This window comes from Dromiciops gliroides, chromosome 4 (genome assembly GCF_019393635.1).
Source record: "Dromiciops gliroides isolate mDroGli1 chromosome 4, mDroGli1.pri, whole genome shotgun sequence".
In the NCBI taxonomy this organism is placed as follows: domain Eukaryota; kingdom Metazoa; phylum Chordata; class Mammalia; order Microbiotheria; family Microbiotheriidae; genus Dromiciops; species Dromiciops gliroides.
In genome coordinates this window covers 157988314-158003070 of record NC_057864.1, presented here as the reverse complement: position 1 = coordinate 158003070, position 14757 = coordinate 157988314, and the positions used below count along the sequence as shown (strand labels likewise).

At 49.1% G+C, this 14757-nt stretch overlaps 2 protein-coding genes across 12 annotated transcripts; one reads left to right on the top strand and one right to left on the bottom strand.

Moving 5' to 3' along the window:
• Nucleotides 1-3: 3 nt before the first annotated feature.
• METTL25B (methyltransferase like 25B) lies at nucleotides 4-8056 on the top strand. Of its 8 annotated transcripts, none has more exons than XM_044004292.1 (10): nucleotides 4-131; nucleotides 2285-2525; nucleotides 2832-2951; nucleotides 3652-3776; nucleotides 4122-4314; nucleotides 4923-4985; nucleotides 5245-5388; nucleotides 6594-7084; nucleotides 7296-7480; nucleotides 7739-8056. In XM_044004292.1, the coding sequence occupies exons 3-10, from the start codon at nucleotides 2841-2843 to the stop codon at nucleotides 7858-7860; spliced, it is 1434 nt and encodes a 477-aa protein (XP_043860227.1). In that variant the 5' UTR covers nucleotides 4-131; nucleotides 2285-2525; nucleotides 2832-2840; the 3' UTR covers nucleotides 7861-8056. The 8 variants fall into 8 exon arrangements, with proteins under 8 accessions (XP_043860227.1, XP_043860225.1, XP_043860229.1 ...); XM_044004290.1 differs by having other exon boundaries at nucleotides 20-131; nucleotides 2308-2525; XM_044004291.1 differs by having other exon boundaries at nucleotides 46-126; nucleotides 2308-2525.
• A 746-nt stretch (nucleotides 8057-8802) lies between these two features.
• MRPL24 (mitochondrial ribosomal protein L24) lies at nucleotides 8803-14281 on the bottom strand. 4 transcript variants are annotated; one of them, XM_044004369.1, is made up of 7 exons: nucleotides 14059-14233; nucleotides 12334-12405; nucleotides 10954-11138; nucleotides 10764-10859; nucleotides 10457-10560; nucleotides 9888-10018; nucleotides 8803-9067 (listed from the first exon to the last, which is right to left on the bottom strand). In XM_044004369.1, exons 3-7 carry the CDS (start codon nucleotides 11134-11136, stop codon nucleotides 8931-8933), a joined length of 651 nt encoding a protein of 216 aa, XP_043860304.1. In that variant the 5' UTR covers nucleotides 11137-11138; nucleotides 12334-12405; nucleotides 14059-14233; the 3' UTR covers nucleotides 8803-8930. The 4 variants fall into 4 exon arrangements, with proteins under 4 accessions (XP_043860304.1, XP_043860300.1, XP_043860303.1 ...); XM_044004365.1 differs by lacking the exon at nucleotides 12334-12405 and having other exon boundaries at nucleotides 14156-14281; XM_044004368.1 differs by lacking the exon at nucleotides 12334-12405 and having other exon boundaries at nucleotides 14054-14233.
• Nucleotides 14282-14757: the final 476 nt, after the last annotated feature.

Here is a 14757-nt window from a genome sequence, read left to right as displayed (position 1 = left end):
AGGAGAGCGACTCGGACTGGGGAGAAGGGATCGGAAGCGGAGGGGGAAGGGTTGGAGGGGTCGGCGGGGGCGGGGGCGGCACGCGCTCCCCGGCCCCTCGGGCCCCGTGGAAGTACAACTCGGACGGTAAGGTAGGGTACTGAGAGGAGCGGGGCCGGGGGGCGCCGTGCGGTAGGGACTCACTTCCGGGAGGAGGACGGGAGGGGCGGGGCCTAAGGTTGTTGAGGTAGCCTTTTCCTTTGCCCTCATCCCTGCCTGGGCCTGGAGGCTCCGCCCCACGCCGCCCAGCGCGTGACGTTGACCTGCGTTGCTGCTCTGTGACGTCTCTACGTTCCCACGCTAGCTCCTCCTCTTTTTCTCGGGCATGTGCCTGGGCTCTGGTTTGAGTCCAGGTCCTCAGCAGTCTCAGTCCTTCTTAGCTGAGTGACCCTGAGCAAGTCACTTCACCTCTGTCAGCCTCATTTCCCTCAATTGTAAGATGGCAATAATAGCACTTACCTCGAAGGGTTGTTGTAAATCTTAAATGTGATATTTGTAAAGTACCTGACACATAGTAGGTGCTTCATAAATGCCTTTCCTTCCTGTGCTTTTTTTTCCCCCTATTCATTTTTTTGTTTGTTTTTTTAGTGAGGCAATTGGGGTTAAGTGACTTGCCCAGGGTCACATAGCTAGTAAGTGTTAAGTGTCTGAGGCCGGATTTGAACTCAGGTACTCCTGACTCCAGGGCCGGTGCTCTATCCACTGCGCCATCTAGCTGCCCCTCCCTATTCATTTTTGTTTGTTTGTTTGTTTTTGCAGGGCAATGAGGGTTAAGTGACTTGCCCAGGGTCACACAGCTAGTAAGTGTCAAGTGTCTGAGGCTGAATTTGAATTCAGGTTCTCCTGAATCCAAGGCCAGTGCTTTATCCACTGCACCACCTAGCTGCCCCCTCTCTATTCATTTTTTTTAAATTATCATTTGTTTTTCCCCTTACCTCCTCCCAACCATTGGAAAGATAGAAAAAAAAGAAACAAAGAGCCCTTGTCTCATAGAAGCACAGTCAAATGAAACAGTTTGCCACAACAAAAAATTATTTTCTTGTTCTGCATATCAGTCCATTATCTGTTATGGTGGGCATCACTCATCATTCCTCTGGAATAATGGTTGGTTGTTAAGTTCATTAGAGTTGTTTTAAGATTTTCAGAATTTTTTGTTTTTTTATAATATTAATGTTATATCATAAGTTCTTTTGGTTCTGCTCAGTTAACTCTGTATCATTTCCTACAACTCCACGCAGGTCTTTTCAAAATCATCTTCTTATTTCTTTCAGCACAATAGTACTGTTATATACCATAATTCATACAACCATTCCCCAAATGATGGGCACATAGTTACCAGTTCTTTACCACTACAAAAAAGAGTTCTTGGGGGCAGCTAGGTGGTACAGTGGACAAAGCACTGGCCCTGGATTCAGCAGGATGTGAATTCAAATCAGGCCTCAGACATTTGACACTACTAGCTGTGTGACCCTGGACAAGTCACTTAATCCTCATTGCCCCACCAAAAAAAAAATTTTTTTTTAAAGAGTTCTTATAGAGATCTTTTCCGCTTTCTTTAAAATTCAGGCAACCAAATGGCAAAGCAGATGGAGGGTTGGACCTGAATTCAGAAAGCCCTCAGTTCAAATCTAGCCTCTGACACTTAGCTGTTTGACCCTGGACAAGTGACTTAAATCTGCCTACCTTAGCTTCCTCATCTGTAAAATGGGGATAATTTAACCTACCTCTAAGAGCTGTTATAAGGATCAAATGAAATCGTATTTGTAAAGTGCTTTGCAACCCTCAAAATGATAAATCAGTGCTAGTGATTATTAATGTTATTGCTAGGACCAATTATAAGTACCTAAGAATCTGGCTTCTGGGGGGAGGAGAGACAGAATTTGAGATTGGAGCACCACTCTGGATGCTAGTTTCCCATTTTTCAAAGGAAATGGTTGAAGTATATAGTGTCCAGGATTCTTTCTGACTTTTGACTTTGGATGATCCTGTAATTCTTTCTTCATGGTCTAAAGACAGTAGGATTTGAAAAGGAGACCTTGGTGTCTGCAAGGCCCACCCTTGTATCAAGGGCCTGTGGTCGCTAGGGGTCACAGAAGGGACCTCAGAAATTATCTAGTGCATACCCAAACAAGATTCCACAGGGCTGCAGCCTGAGTTAGTGTTCAGCTAGCCCCAGGTGGAAGACTTTCAGTGATAAAGAACCCCATTGTCTCCTGAAGGAGCCCATTCCATGTTTTGTTTACAGGGCCTCAATCTGGTTCTTTGCAGCTTTTACCCATTGCTCTGAGGTTGGCCTCCTGGGGCCAATCCCTCCTCCTTGATGGCCATTCAGATAGGTAAAGAGAGCTCTTACGTCCTCCTGGGGCTTCTCCAGGCTAAACATCTTCTAGGTCCTTCACCCTCCTGGCTTGCCTCCTCTGCATACTCTCCAGTTCATCGATGTTCTGTCTAAAATCGTGTACCTCAAAACCGAACAGAATACTCAGGTATGTGGGTGCCTTATTTTTTCCCCCCCTTTGCAGGGCAATGAGGGTTAAGTGACTTGCCCAGGGTCTCACAGCTAGTGTTAAGTGTCTGAGGCCAGATTTGAACTCAGGTCCTCCTGAATCCAGGGCCAGTGCTTTATCCACTGCGACACCTCGCTGCCCCCAAGGGTGCCTCATTCTTGAAGACGTGCCTGTCACTGTAGCCTAAGCCCACTAAACTCCACAGATCTTTTTCACGTCAGATACAGCCTCAATTAGGGGCTGGAAGGGACCCATCTGGAGTTCTTCTATCTGCTCTCTCTGTAGGTCCTCAGGATGCCTGGCCTTGCTGCCAGGAACCTCTCTTTAGAGGGAAGGAGGCAGCTGGCTGTGGACTTGACCCGTGTTCTTCCCCTCTATGGATTCATCCTGGATGCCTACATCATTGTAAATAAGGCTGGAGGTTGGAGTATTTTAAGGACAGGTGGGGTGGCTTATGTGTATGGAGGTAAAAACGGTGATGGTAACACAGTATATATTTTGGGGACACATGGATTCCGTTTGTTCATTATCACTTTGCGCTTCCTTCCAACTAAGGCCTAGATGATAAAGTTGTAGACACAAATAAGAGGCATCAGATAACACAGATGCAAATCCTGGCCCTGGCATTGCCATCTATGACTTTGGGAAAGTCCATTACCTACTCATGCTCCTAGGATCCAAAAAAAAGAATGGTCTACTCTACTTTTCATTTTTCAGATCAGGAACCTCTCCAAATTTCCTTTTTTCCATTTTCAAAATGAGAGAAGAAAGGGGCAGCTAGGTGGTACAGTGGATAAAGCACCAGCCCTGGATTCAGGAGTACCTGAGTTCAAATCCAGCCTCAGACACTTGACACTTACTAGCTGTGTGACCCTGGGCAAGTCACTTAACCCCCATTGCCCCGCCAAAAAAAAAAAAATGAGAGAAGAAAGTAGACTAAAAGGGAAGAAGGCCTCTAATTGCCCTTCCATCTTCAAGCATTATGATCCAAAGCACTTGGAAACATACATTCCCCTGTCTGGGGCACAAGGGAGAAGTGGTGATAGACAGCCTGGGGGGCCCTCAGCAGTGTGCTGCTACTCATTGGTTTTCTCTTACTCCATAGGAGTTTTTTACAGACTGCTTGTGGGAGAAGCTCCCTAGGTCATGGCAAGAAGTCCTGGATGGGCTGACCCCACCCCAGATTGCCACCATGTTACTTGAGATGCCTAGTGCTGGGGAAGAGATCAGGTATGGGAGTGGTTTGCAGGTAAACAAGAATTATCAAGAGTTAATTTCTTTTTCTTTTTTTTGTGGGGCAATGAGGGTTAAGTGACTTGTCCAGGGTCATACAGCTAGTGTCGAGTGTCTGAAGCCGGATTTTAACTCAGGCCCTCCTGAATCCAAGGCCAGTGCTTTATCCACTGTGCCACCTAACTGCCCTAAGAGTTAATTTCATGTAACTATCTGTAATTTGTGGGCAGGGTCATTTGGAGATAAAATTGCCCAAGGACTTCCCAAGCAACTTATTTTATGGTTAAGTGATCTGTTCTGGTTGTGGTGGGAACATTCACAGGAGGGCCTGGGCTGTCTTAGGTACAGATCAGTGTGGCCACTGACCCTTCTGGCCTTGAAGGCGACTGCCCGTGCCCTGGCCTTTACCCGGACACCTGAGTCCCTGGGCCCATCTGAGTTCCAGGAGAACCCCAGCCAGAGCTCCCGGCTAGCAGCCCAATTCCGGAAGCACGTCAAGCCCAAGAAACAGCATGAAATAAGGCGCCTGGGAGAGGTGAGGAATGGACTGGGAATAAGAAGGGAGGACTAAAGGAAGAATGGAGGAGGTAGGGTCATGAGGGCAAAGGTGGAAAACGTGGAGACCTCTCCCCTCCCCAGGACTCTTGGGTCCCCCCATTTCTCGTCTCTCTAGCTGCCATCTTTCTCTGAACTTGGTTCTCTATTTTTTTCTTTCTATCTTGGTTGGTGTCTGTCTCTCTGGATGTGTTTGGGTAGCATTCTTTATGTTTGTCTCCAGCTCTCTCCTTTTGTCACATCCATAGCCCCTAGGGTTTGTGGAATTTGTGGGGATGGGGGTGAGGTGGTATAGGCATAGGTTTCTTCACTCCATGCTCCAGGGAGAAGGTGAACTGGTTAGGGGAGGTCAAGCCAGGTTCTGTTCTCTGAGAAGAGCAGGGACCTGCTCCACAGTCTGTCTCTTGCATTGTCCCCCCACCAAGCCCACTACTCTAGTTTCTGGGTATCCCACTTTCTGTGCTGGTCCCTCTATCTGGCAGACTCCTCTTATGTTCTCTACCCTCAGTTCCTGGCTCCTGCCCCTGGTGAACAGGAGCCAGTGGCTGAGAGATCTTTGTTCTTCTACTTCCAAATCCCCTCCCCCAGCTGGTGAAGAAGCTGAGTGATCTGACAGGCTGCAACCATGTGGTGGATGTGGGCTCTGGCCAGGTGAGTCCTCCTGAGGTCTGTTACCTTATCTCTGTTGGGGAGACATCTCTAAGACATTAGGTGGGATTTGGGAGGTGGTCCGCCCAGGGTCCATAATGGGTTTGAGGGAAGAGGGAGATAAGGGCACAGAGTTAGAAAAAGGATTAGGGCAGGACTGAGGAGACAGGGACCTCGAAGGTGATCTTAGCCTCCAAGCCCCTGGTGGGAAGGGTGGAAAGAACAATTGAGACATACTCTGCTGTCACCCTCATGGCTTCAGGGTCATTTCACCCGATTCCTGGCCTTGGGGCTGGGGCTTTCTGTGACTGGCCTTGAAAAGGATCGCAGACTGGTGGAAAGAGCCCAGCATCTGGACCAGGAACTCCTTAGTGTCCTGAAGAAGGAAGAACGGAGGAAACCACAGGTAAGCCATCTCCCTGTAGAAGGTGGTGGAGAGAGCCAGCATGCACGGCTTCATGACCGTTTCCCACATCAGCTATGTCACTTTCAAAGTCCAGGCTCCCAGCCTCTGACCTTGGGAGGGGGCCCATGATACAGTACTTACCAGCATCGATAGCAGGGGTTATAACAGGGATTCCCCCAAATTCCTGGACTGGAAGAGCTCCAACCAAGGGTTCTTCTATCAGTTCCAAGACATGGGCCAGAAAGACACAGACCTGTAACTGTCTTCCCTGCTGTCAGAATCAAATCATTGTAGACTCTCTCCTCAGGACAGGCCTGGCCTGCTCCCGTCTGTTGCCCCCACTCTTGACATGGGGGAGAAGGATCCTGAGTCCATACCATCTCGGCCCCAGCCCCTGCTTACCATCATTCCTGCTGGGGCTGTGCAGATTATGACAGCAGAGGAAAGAGAGGGAGTTTGAGACAGATACACAGAGTGCTCCCTTCTTAACAGGTACACAGGAACGCCAAGCACTGTGCCAGGGGTGGGGGAGCAGTAATCATGTTAGACAGATAAAGCAGGGTACCCCAGCCCCCAGGGAGCTTACAGACAAATGGGGGATAAGAGAAACAGATTAACAACTGCATCAGGAAGGTGAAGTCCAAGAGGGCTGGAGGAGGTGGGCAGAGAAGGCTTCCTACCCAAATTGGGCTTTTTGACTTAAAGGAGGAGTAGGAACTCAATAACAAGAATGGAAGAAGGAACCTTCTAGAGGTGATTAGAGGCAAACCCCTCCCCCAGGTTGTTGGAGGGACCTAAAGGAGACGAATATAAGACAAAGCTGGAAAGGCAGGATGGTAGCGGATTGCAGAGGACCTTTGGGGATAGGTGACAGTGAGCAGAGCACTGGCCTGATTAGAGACGTCTGGGAGGAAGGCAGGGTGATGCAAGGGGAGGTGTAAAGTCCACTTCAGATCTCAGCCCTGCCTCTTACGGTGACTGTGACAGTGAAGTCACTTCTCTTTTCTGGGCTGTTTCTACACCAGTACAAATGAGGGGGTTGGACTTAGTTATCTCTAAGGATGTTCTTGCCAGCTCCAACTTTGATCCTTTAGAGGCTAGGTACTACTGAATGTAGGCCCCCAAAACCCAAGTCAGGGGACATTTAGCACAATGCCAAGTATAGTAGGCACTTAATAAGTGCTGGTTCTTTCCTTCCCCCACAGATCATCTCAGCTGTCCCACACCGCCCCCCGAATCATGTTGTTAGCTGGGTAGACCCAACTGCTTTGTCTCAGGAGCTCCTGTGTCCCCTGCAGTCTGAGGCAGCTGAAGCCCCGCCTTCACGCTTGCTCCTCACTGGCCTCCATGCCTGTGGGGACCTAAGTGTGACTATATTACAGCACTTTGCCTGCTGCCCCGAGGCAGTGGCTTTGGCTTCTGTCGGCTGCTGCTACATGAAGCTGAGCACCCCTGGGGGCTACCCCCTGAGCCACTGGGTTAGTGGGCTCCAGGACCACAGCCTGCCCTACAAATTCCGAGAGGGTGCCTGCCATGCTTTGGAGGAATACGCAGAGCGACTTCGGGAAGCAGGCCCTGCCCTCCGTACCCACTGCTACCGAGCAGCATTAGAGACAGTGATCCGGAGTGCCCAGCCAGGCCTCTGCAGACCTGGGGTGCAGAGCATCCCAAGGGCCCACGAGCTGCCCTTGGAAGAGTAAGGAATGGGGATGCATGGACGGGAAGGGGCTGGGAAGGTGGAGCTGTCTCCAAGCAGTGGAGCTAGAGGTCTTCTTCCAGACCTTGGCCTCTAAGTTTCTTTAAAGTGGAATCTGGAAAGCACAGTGGAGGGTTCTGTCTCAGGATACCTCCAGCAGTGGAATCTCCACACCCTAAAATGCTCTTGTTACCCACTCACTGCCCTGCAGATACATACGGCTAGGGCTGCAGCGGGTGGGACTGGACCCTGGTCTGCCCCTGGACTTGGCCTCCCTGCATTCCTGCATGGCACAGGAACATCGGGTGGTGGCGTTCTTCAGCCTGGCACTGCTGCTGGCACCACTGGTGGAGACACTGATCCTGCTGGATCGGTTGCTTTTCCTCCAGGAGCAAGGTGAGTCCCAGACACAAGAGAAGTAAAGGAAGGAGGTGATGCTGAGAGGGGTCAGCTTAGTGCCCCATCAGAGAGGGCATTGAGTCAAGAAGTGTCTCCACCGTTACCCTCCACTGCCTTCTAATACCAGAGAACCACAGGATCCTCAAAATCTCCCTCCACTGGAGGGACTTGAGGAATAGGGACCCACGGGTGGGCAGAGTTGAAGGAGGGGCAGCTTCCAGCCCCTTGAGCCTCCCTTCCTTCCTCCCACCTCAGGTTGCCACGCAGAACTCCTCCCTGTCTTCAGGCCTGAACTATCTCCTCGAAATTTGGTCTTGGTGGCTACTAAGACCCCACTGGGCCCAGCACTTTCTGACCTGGAAATGGAAGGAAGCTGACAGTGATAGAGGAAGGCAGGCTTTAAGGCCTTTTAAAGCTCTCTAGTTCCTGAGGGCATATGTGAGGCCTCTGTAGAAATGAGGGCCCTGTGCTTAAGCCTCTCCCATGTGTTTTTACCCCAGGCCTATCTCAGATTTTTTTTTCTATGTGTTATATAAAGATGACCCTTCTAAAAATTATTTTTAAAAAATCAAATCCTTCCTGCCTCTTATTTCTCTCAATGCTGTGTGAGCAAAGGGTAGATAGATCACTGTTGTTCTTGTTGTGGAGGCATCAGGGTTAAGTGACTTGCCCAGGGTAACACAGCCAGTGCTGCTTTTTGAATTTAGGTCTTCCTGACTCCAGGGCCATGCTCTATCCACTGTACCACCTCACTGTCCCAAAGGGCAGGTCTTGAGGACAGGAGGCAGACACCCTGCCACCCAGGTCTCTGGTGCATTTCACAGATGCTCCATTAGGTTAAGTCCTCTACTGCTCCAGGCCCCCTGCCTGACCCAGGGCCATTCACTGGCCAGGCTGACCTGCCTCATTTCTACCCTCCCAGTGAAGTCACAAGGGAGTCCTTGAATTACAGTATTTAGAACTGTAAAGTACCTGAGTGATCCTTGAGCCCAATCCCCTTACTTTAAAGATGATGAAAGAGGCCCATTGAGGTGAAAGACCTCGTCCACTCATCTCCCTCCCCTTTCTGGACTCTGTTTCCTCACCTATAAAATAAACAAGGCTGGCCTAATATTCTGATTCTCCTTGCCACCATGCCAACTGAGCCAGTGGGTCCCTGGGGAAAAGAAAGGTGACAAACCTCATAAAACCTCATGGCATTTCCCATTCCTGGGAGTCAGGAAGGCCTTCTCAGTGTTTAACCTCTCACTATTCCAGTGCAGCATCACTGGGAAAATGGAGTTCAGCAGGGTCCTTTTATTCTTCGTATAAGACAGATCTACAGATGCCTCATAAAATCCTTATTTTTATTGGACAGTAGGAAATAGCAATTCCTCAGACTTCCAGGGTCATGACCTGGGGTGGGGTAGGGGACAGCAGTGGGAAGAAGACAGTTCCTTCCCTAGTTTTAATACCAGTAGACTTTCCTGTGCCTCCGAGTCTCCACGATGCCCATTGACTCCATCACCTCTTCTCCCAGGGTCTTCAAACAGGGGACATAAGTTCTCTCCAGAGCATCTTCCACTGATGTATCTTTGGGGCCATCTGTTGAGCCAGGGTGGTTACATCAGAAATACATGAATTGCTGACATTCCTAGACCTGGGCAGAAGTGCTCAGCTGCCTCCCCACCCATGGTGGCAGGCCATTCTACTGTTGAACTCAGCTAATTGTTGCTGAGTTGCTACTGAACCCGAACCTGCCTCGGGAAATGCCCACCACTGCTCCTGGCTCTGCTCCCAAGCAGAATAAGACCCATTCCTCACCCCACCCTGCCCACCAGCCCCCTCACACATAGATGCTGCCCCAGTCCCTTCATTCTACCCTCGCTCTGATCCTGCCCCAACCCCCAACTTCCCATGTTTCTTGGGATCATAAAGATAGAGAAGCAAGAAGACAAATGGGGAGGACAAGCATTTACTTATTAAGTGCCTTCTGTGTGCCAAGCACTATGCTAAAAGCTTTACAAACATCTCATTTGAGGAAGGAGGTGTTATTGTTACTTCCATCTTGGAATTGAGGAAACAGGCAAAAGGGGGTTCAGTGACTTGCTGAGGATCACACAAGCTAGTGAAACTAGATTTGAACTCGAGGTTTTCTGACCAGGTCTCCACCTAACTGGAAAGGGTTTCCTAGTATTCCAAGGGGATACGTGTCATCAGCCTCTCGAAATTCCATCCTCTAGTTCTGTCCTCTATGGGCAAATCTGTTCTTTCCTCCGTATTACAACCTTTCAGATAACTGAAGACCACTAACACAAACCCAGTGTCTGCACCAGTGACGCCTCAAGCCCTACCCCAAGACTGCTCATGTGAAAAGCTACCCATTCCTGTTAAGCTCTTTTCTCTCCTCTATAACCTGACTCACCAATCCACTGCTCAGGGATGATGCCATCGGGTCTGGGGAACTCAGGCTTTGGGATGATCCTTCCTGTCCTCAGGGAGACTCTTACACGCTCGCCTTCCTCTGTAAACCTCCATTCCACGTCAGTTGGCTTCCTGCAGGAAAGGTGGGTGAACTGAGTTTGTATGGCTCCACATCCCTTCTCCAAGCACAAAGAATCAACGACTCAGGATGTAAAAGACTGAATTCTTCGGACTCCCAGGAAGTCCTGTGTGATGTCTGAACATTCTCCTGGTATAAGGCTAACCTATTTCCTGTCCTGTTCTTCAAAATGGTCTCCCCACTCCCACTCCCACTCTCCAGCAGCATCTCCTGAGGCTGGCATTGAGAGGTGGAATTGGCTCCACAGGCTCCTCATTTTACTTAGAAGCCTATGGCACAGAGACAACAAGGGGCTTGCTTAGGGTCACACAGCAAGCAAATGCCTGGAGCGGGGTTCAAAATCAGGTCTCCAGCATTCTCTTAACCACCTAGAATGACCAGGCTTCTGCCCTCATGATCGTCCAGAGAAAGTCAACAGCCTGCCCTCTTGCCTGTCAGCAGGATCCACAAGCTTGACCTGGCGGAACAGCAGGGGGGCCTCGCTGGGGATCATGGTCCCCCGGTAATCCTTGCTCCTGCCAATGTATCGGAAATGCTGTTGAGGGGGGAAGGAAAGGGGGTCAGAAACAGACATAAGGAAGTCCCAGCCACCTCTCCCAGGGACCATCCTGGAGATTTAAGCTGAAAGATAGTGCCCAACCCTCAATCCCTCCCTCTGCTGTTATCAGTGACTGATTTTTGGTAGAGAAGGGGGTAAAAATGTGAGGCTGATAGAAAGTCCCAGGCCCTACCACTTACCGTGTTCAGTCCTTCCAAGACAACCCAGTTCCTCTCCCTGATGATCTGAACCACTTTGCCCTGCTTCCCAGCATCTTTGCCCTCCAGGATCTCTACCTGTTGTAGGTACACAGTGTCAGAGGAGAAAGAACCTCAGGCCCATCCTTCCCTTTGCCCAACACCCATATCATGTCAGCTCTGGATCCCTCACCGTGTCCCCACAAAACACATTCCAGGAATCCTCAGGTATAGGCTCCACAAGGACTGGACGCTGCCTTCTCCAGGGAGGGTTTCTCCTCTTGTCAGCCATAGTTCCAGGTCGGCTCATTCCATAGCGGTAGTTACGAGGCAAGTTGGCTTTGGCTGCCAAGGATAGCAAGGCTGACAGACGCATCTCTGTTGATTGGGAAGGTAGCACATGGATGAAAGGAGACAAGGGGAACAGAACACCAATGTCAATTAACTGTCCAGACAAGAAATGGCATCAATCAACCCAGGGACTGGAGAATGATATAAAGGGGAACCAAAAGGGGAGAAGAAAGCTGACGAGAAAAAAGTTATTTCTAACCTAAAAGAAGCTTTGGCTTCTCGGCTGGAAGGGATCAAAGAGATCATCCATGCACAGGACACCATACTGCCCAAAAGCTTCCAACAAGTGATCAACCTTCCAGAGGTGGGAAATTCACTACATTTCATGAGACATCTGCCATTTTCAAATAGCTCTAGTTGTTAGGTTTTATTTAAATGAGCTGAACTATGTCCAGTACCTTACTCAGTGATTCTAGTTTGCCCTCTGAAGCTAACACCTTTCCACATAACAGTTCTTCAGATCCCTGAAGAAAACTTCCAGAATCAGGCACACATTATTGTATGCTAGGCTCTGTACAAAGCGCTGGAGATACAAAGAAAGGCAAAGTCCTCAAGGGGCACCCAGTCTAGGGGGGATAACATGTAAACAACTATGTATAAACAACTAGAATTAAGGGTGACTGGGAAAGGCTTCCTGTAGGTGAGATTTTAGCTCTTAAAGGAATTTAGGCTCAGATGAGGAGGGAGAGCAACCTAAACATGGGGAATGGGCAGAGAAAATGTATGGAGTTAAGAGATGGGTGTCTTGTTTAAGGAACAGCAGAGAGGGCAGTGTCACCCATCAAAGAGTACATGGTGGGAGGGGTTGTTGTAAGATGAAGAAGGGCTACGTTATGACAGGCTTTGAATGACGGACACAGTTTTATATTTGATCCAAGAAGTGATAGGGAGCCACTGAAGTTTATTGAAGGGAGGAAGAGGTTAATGGTCAAACCTGTGCTTTAAGAAAATCACTATGTTAGCTGAATGGAAGATGGACTAGAAGAGGGAAAGACTTGTGGCAGGCAGATCAACCAGAAAGCTATTTCAATTGTTTGGGTGTGAGTAGGTGAGGACCCTGAATTTGAGAGCTGGAAAGAACCTCAGAGGTAATCTAGTCCAGAAATGTCAAACTCAAACAAGCTGAAGCCACTAAAGCATACATAAGGATTCCTATAAGTTGCATTAGTTTTAAAATGTTATGTTTATTGTGTTTTTATTTAGTTAAATATTTCTCAATTACATTTTAACCTGGTTCAGACTGCACTTGGGAGTGTCACGGGCCTTGTACTTGACACCTCTGAACTAATCCATCCTATAACAGAAAAGAAATCCATAGTACAGGGGAGTACCAGACCTGTAATCCAGGAGCAGTTTAGTCATTTTCAGGCATGTCCTTTGTGACCTCATGTGGGGTTTTCTTGGCAAAGCTACTGGAGTGGCTTGCCATTTTCTTCTTCAGTTCATTTTACAGATGAGGAAACTGAGGCACACTTGCCCAGGGTCCCACAGCTAGTGATCCCAGATTTGAACTCCAAAAGATTAGTCTTCCTGACTGGGCCTGGCACTCTAACCACTGTGTCACCATGCAAATTGTGCCTCTGATGTGATCTTGGGCAAGTGCCTTAACCACCTTATGTCAAAGGAGTTATACTAGATGACATCTAAGGATCCCTTTTAGTTCTAAAGTTTCTGATCCTACAACATACACAGTAAGTGAGCATCCCTATCTTCACTTAAAGACATCAAATGAGGGGTAACCCACTGCCACAAAGGAAAGCCTGCTCCACTTCTGGATAGCTCTAATTGTTAGGAGGACAGGTTTTTGGACTACATTAATAAATTTGTTTATTTGCAACTTCCACCCATAGCTTCCGGTTCTGTCCCTAGGGCCAAACAGAATAAGGCCAAACAACAACTTGAAGAGAGCATTCATGGGTCCCTTCTGAGCTTCCTCAACTCCTCCAATCAGTTCCCCAATGCAAGGCTCTTCATCATCTTAGTGGCCCTCCTCTGAAGGATCTTCATCTTATTAATGTCCTTAATATGTCTGCCTAGAACTAAACATAGTACTCCAGATGTGGAGTGGCCAGGGCAGAATATGGACGGGGGTAGATGGCCCAAGTTCTCTTACAGGTATAGAGGTATCAAATCCAACCTCTGACACTTTTTGGCCTGTGTGACACTGGGCAAGTCACTTAATCTCTGCTTCCCAACTATAAAATGGGAATAATAGAACCTATCTCCCAGAGTGGTTGTGAAGATCAAATGATCAAATGTAAAAGCGCTTAACCGAGTGCCTGCCACATAGTAGGTGTTTCATAAAGGCTTGTTTCCTTTAATTCCCTCCGTTCCAATTCTCAAATTCTGTGATTCTGATGACCTTATTCCTATAAGTCACAGCAGTCCCTGGCTTCACACTAAATGTTAGGGGTGGAGGAGATGCCTTCGAAATTCCCTTCCAGGAGGCAGCTAGGTGGAGCAGTGGATAAAACACCGGCCCTGTATTCAGGAGGACCTGAGTTCAAATTCGACCCCAGACACTTGACACTTACTAGCTGTGTGACCCTGGGCAAGTCCTTTAATCCTCATTGCCCCACAAACAAAACAAAACGAAATTCCCTTCCAAAGCTACCTGAATACCCACAACAACTTCCCCGGCTAGGGCCATCCAACAGACTTGTGAAGACCTCGCCCCCTCCTCCCAACAAACCTGTGTGTGGGGGGGAATATTCCCGAGGTCATCAAGTCCCTCCCCTAACCTCCTTGCAGGTCGACCCTACAGTGCTCATACAGTGCCCATAAACGCTGGGCCATAGGGAAGGGGGGAGCAGGAAGGAAAGACCTTGTCCTTTTCAACGTCCCCTTCCCCTTAGTCTACTGCTGTCAGTATCTGTCAAGGCTTGGATTACCCTTCCTCATCTTGGCGCACACAGCACCCCAGGCTCAGGATTTCTAAGCACCTTACCACCCTGATATCCCGAGAGCACGGACTCTTCTCCCAAAGGGAAACCACGTTCTTGCAGAAGATGAAAGGAACAAGTGCCGTCTCTAGTTCGCCTCACCTCCAGATCCCGGGGTACATTCAGTTCGGACTCCGCCTCTCACCTTCGCACGTGGGATGACAAAACTGAGCCGCTTGGCTTTCTGGGAAATGTTGGGTGCGGGAGAGGATACGGGATGAAAGACCTGGGTCTGTAGGCATGCTGGTAGTTGTAGTCCACCGCTGCTGAGCATGTCGGGAGTAGTAGTTGAGGAAGGGGTGGTGGAACCGGAACGCCGAGGTGCACCTTGGACGTTGGAGTCATGGCCTGGGCGGAACAGAATTCCTGGTCTGGCGAGATTCTGAGCATGTCCCGAGTTGGGGTGCCTGGGAATTGTAGTTCCACGAGGAGCAAAAAAGCTGCTCCATTTTCTAGGTGGTGATGTTTGGATAATTAGGCCACATGGCGAACCCCGATTCTTCATCCTCCTTTCACCGGTATCCCCGCCCCCATCCCTCCCAGACGCCTCAGTCCTGGGATGAACCTTCCGATAAAGGGAAGGGGGAGGCCAGGAGAGAACTGGATTCATAACGGAGGTACATTGAGTGCCAAAAGCATTGGAAAAGGAATCCTAGGACCTGAACCCAAGACCCACCTACCAGTGTGGCCTTGGGCATTTGCCA